At 38.1% G+C, this 3,688-nt stretch overlaps 1 protein-coding gene across 1 annotated transcript; it reads right to left on the bottom strand.

Annotated features, from left to right (window-relative positions):
• Positions 1-1,387: 1,387 nt before the first annotated feature.
• On the bottom strand, positions 1,388-3,629 carry LOC109217620 (NAC domain-containing protein 100-like). The gene is made up of 3 exons (XM_019381886.1): positions 3,207-3,629; positions 2,530-2,807; positions 1,388-2,100 (listed from the first exon to the last, which is right to left on the bottom strand). Exons 1-3 carry the CDS (start codon positions 3,394-3,396, stop codon positions 1,603-1,605), a joined length of 966 nt encoding a protein of 321 aa, XP_019237431.1. The 5' UTR covers positions 3,397-3,629; the 3' UTR covers positions 1,388-1,602.
• Between the last annotated feature and the right edge of the window lie 59 nt (positions 3,630-3,688).

The raw sequence follows: 3,688 nt of genomic DNA, 5'->3' as shown, positions 1-3,688 counted from the left end.
CTAACTTGTGGTGTTCTCACCACAAGCCACTTTGTCACTCTACGTTACAAAGGCTTTTGCTTATGACTAACCTAGCCACAACGTAAACTCAAGGAGTTTACGGATTTTCAAAGGATTCCTAATCAACGCTTCTAGATAAGCAATTTAGGAGATACAATAAGTGCAATCACAAAGTTACAACTCAACTAGGACAACAATATGCTAACTTTTGGAACTGGTCCGTAGTTGCGTTCAACTTTGTTCTTCAAGCTCGTGAGGATTGATATTTCAGTTCTTGGCCAGAAGCTTGAATGAGGAACTGAAACCTTCAAGTGATGTTCCAATATAAACTCATGTTGGTACACCTTGATTTGATGTGAGCACTTTAGTTTGTCAGGAATGAGTAGGCTCTGGAAACAGTGCAGTGCGGCAGAAACAGTGCAGGCAGTCACTTCGTTTCCAGCTGTGTCCAACTGACTTTGTACTGCTATGAGGGAACCACAAGGGCAGCAGGTCCTTGTTTAGTTTCCTAGCTCCTGAAGCTGTAGCAGTTCACATTTGGCTGAAATCCATTAAATGCAGTGTAATCCACGTAAGTCAGGTTCCCTACCTGGTTCTTGACATTAAGTTTGTTAGATTATCAAAACACAAGGCAAAGATATTGAAAACCTATCAATTGGCCATGTGAGGAGGAGGAGCACAGACGCCCCGGTGAGGAGATGTGAGAGGTTGACATTGGAGGGCCTATGGAGAGGTAGAGGTAGACCAAAGAAGAAGTGGGGAGAGGTGATTAGGCAAGACATGGCGCAACTTCAGCTGGCCGAGGATATGTCCCTTCATAGGAAGGTATGGAGGTCGAGGATTATGGTAGTCTAGAGTATTCATAACAGTAGTATTGGTACGCAATGTCGCTTTCTGTTGGTAGTAAGTTTTTATGACTAATCGTTGTTTTCTTTCATTGTTGATCACCTTACTATCTTGTTATTTTTATTCTGCTTTTATATGGCCTTTTGGTACTGTCCCTTCGTGTCTATATTTTCATTAATGTAGTGCTTATGCTTTCCTGAGCCGATGGTCTATTGGAAACCACCTCTCTATTCTTACAAGCGCGTAGTTGCATATCGACAACCAATAAGGATCAAATCACAATTATTGCATTATGAGATTTATTTATAAATCATGACATAAATAAATACAAAATATGGATAGGGGAGGGAGAGGGGTCCACAGCATATAGATTTCCAAAGAGAAAAAACACAAGAAAATATCACAAACTCACCAACCTGATCTCCCACAAATCTCATGCCTATAGGCTATAGCATTCAGTATTAAATTTATAACTTCAACATCACCACAATATTTAGCCCTAGATAAGCAACAGGAAAATATAAAATTTAAAAAAAAGAAATTCAAAACATAACATTGTTTTCGTGCAACGGATTCAAGCCAGTATAAATAAATTTTTACACTATCAGTGCATCCTTTATATCGATATGATTCGGACATCGGCCTTCAATGCAACTTAAGAAATCAGAAATCCATGCACATAAAATTAATTCCACACCATAATAACTACTACTAGTTCTGCCTCTTCTCTGCTCTTTCTTCTGATTTTTGCTTATTTCAGTAACTCCAAAGGCAATCAAGACTCTGATCTTCAAGTAATCTCTTTCCCAGTTCAAGATTTGACACAATTGAGGAAATTTCATTATTCATGTCAGTGCTTAGCTTTGTTTCTTGAGATAAACTAACTATCTCCTCTTTCTTAAAATTTTGAGTATAATTCTGAACTGGGAATATTTGGTTACAAGAAAATGTACTTATGGGAATATCATTCATTGGATTTGAGAGAGCAGAGAAATTAGGAGAATTGTTGAAATAATTGATCATGTTTTCTTGGCTCTTTTGAGCAGTAAAAAAATTGGAGAAGCAGTGCACGTGGCTGGATTGGGAAGCAGCAGGTTTGATCTTGCCAATATAAGGAGAAGAGTCTGTCAATGGTGGCAGAAAATTACTATTCGCCATTTCATTTTCATCGGAATTCAGCTTCACTAGTCCTGAAATATGGATTTTCTTCCCACCACAGCTCTTTTGAAATACTCTGCAAATGACCCATTCATTCTACAATACAGTAAAAAAAAAAAAAAAAGAGTTAGAAAAAGAATCTTGATTTAGAGGCGCATACAGCATTTGGTGTTTATGGGTTGCTAGAGTAGTCCGGTGCACGAAGCTCCCGGCTATGCATTGGGTCCGGGGAAGGACTGGACCACAAGGGTTTATTGTACGTAACTTACCCTATATTTCTGCAAGAAGCTATTTCCATAGCTCGAACCCGTGATCTCCTAATTACATGGCAGCAACTTTACCAGTTACGCCAAGACTCACCTTCTATGAATTTCTATAGCGATTTGAGTAAATTTTAATACTAATTGTATTCAAGATACTTAATAAATTTTTCATACATATATATATATACTGTTTGCACAAAAACTACTTTGTTGACCCTGCTTGATTGAAAGAGGGGACAGAAGAAAAGATGACAAGAATTACCTTTGCTGTCTTGGGGAGATTTTGAAGAGACAATCTTCCCTCAAGTCTATATTCATGAATGACCCAATTTGTCTTTTCACCTTTTGGAGCTCTCCCTTTGTAAAAAACCAGAGTTTTCTTCATCCCAACAAGAGATTTTCCTCTGAAAATCTCCCTGTCTTTTCCAGTTGCTTTCCAATAACCTGCAGCTGTTGCCCTGTTTGTTCTCAACCCTGTTGGGTACTTCTTGTCTCTCACACAGAAAAAATACCATTCTTTTTCCCCCATTTTTGCCTTCCCTACATTCCCAAAAAGAAAAATATCATCAAAATGCCATATCTGAAACTAACAACAACAACAACAGTAAGTTGAGGTTGACTATATAAATTATTAGTATTCATGTTGCTCCATTAAACACGTGACACACGTCCCGTCTCAGTCCATATGTAAAAAAAAGGGCAATCTGGCGCGTGAAGCATCACGTGTTCGTGCAGGGTCCGGGGAAAGAAGGATGTGATGTAGGCAGTCAATCCTGATGCAAGCATCAGTGGCTAATTCTACGGCTCCACCAATGACCAATAGGTTACACGGAGACAACGGAGACAACTTTACTGTTGCTCCGAGACTACCTTCTTCTCGTTCTATATATGAATTGAGGAAAATGAAAAGATTATACAGTACTAATTTGAGAAGCTTACATGGGAGGTCCCAAGGTTCAATCTTGTTCAAGTCAACTTCTCCAATAGCAATAGCAAAGAAATTGCTATCCACAACTTTGTTAGACAAATAATGAGTAATCAATTCTTCATCAGTTGGATGAAATCGAAACCCAGGAGGTAATTCCATCTGTTGATCATCCTCCTTAACAAGTCCCGAATAATTTTCCATCTACTTAAGATTTTTGAAAACTGGTTCTGTTTTATGTAATCAAGAATTAATTATTTCACCTATAATCACACTAATAAAGATTATATTGACCACCGCTCACCAGCTGGCTCTGAAATATAAATGGGGTTGTGGCCAAACCACTCAAAAAACCACGAGGAAGAATACTAAATCAAGAAAAGTAGGAAGAAATGGGAAAAATGGAGAAAAAGATAAAGAGAATCCATGGAACTAAAACTGACAGAATGAAAAAAAGAAGTATGAGGAATACAAGGCAATAAATAGAGGTTTTGTG

The sequence above is a fragment of the Nicotiana attenuata genome, unplaced genomic scaffold (assembly GCF_001879085.1).
Source record: "Nicotiana attenuata strain UT unplaced genomic scaffold, NIATTr2, whole genome shotgun sequence".
In the NCBI taxonomy this organism is placed as follows: domain Eukaryota; kingdom Viridiplantae; phylum Streptophyta; class Magnoliopsida; order Solanales; family Solanaceae; genus Nicotiana; species Nicotiana attenuata.
The sequence above is the reverse complement of the archived record's forward strand: the minus strand, read 5'-3'. Positions and strand labels throughout refer to the sequence as shown.

Excerpts from the sequence above, each read along its gene's own strand:
- LOC109217620 (XM_019381886.1), bottom strand. The coding sequence starts at position 3,396 with ATGGAAAATTATTCGGGACTTGTTAAGGAGGATGATCAACAGATGGAA. Across the intron at positions 2,808-3,206 it reads TGAACCTTGGGACCTCCCAT|GGAAGGCAAAAATGGGGGAA; the intron begins GTAAGCTTCTCA and ends TTGGGAATGTAG. Across the intron at positions 2,101-2,529 it reads ATCTCCCCAAGACAGCAAAG|AATGAATGGGTCATTTGCAG; the intron begins GTAATTCTTGTC and ends ACTGTATTGTAG.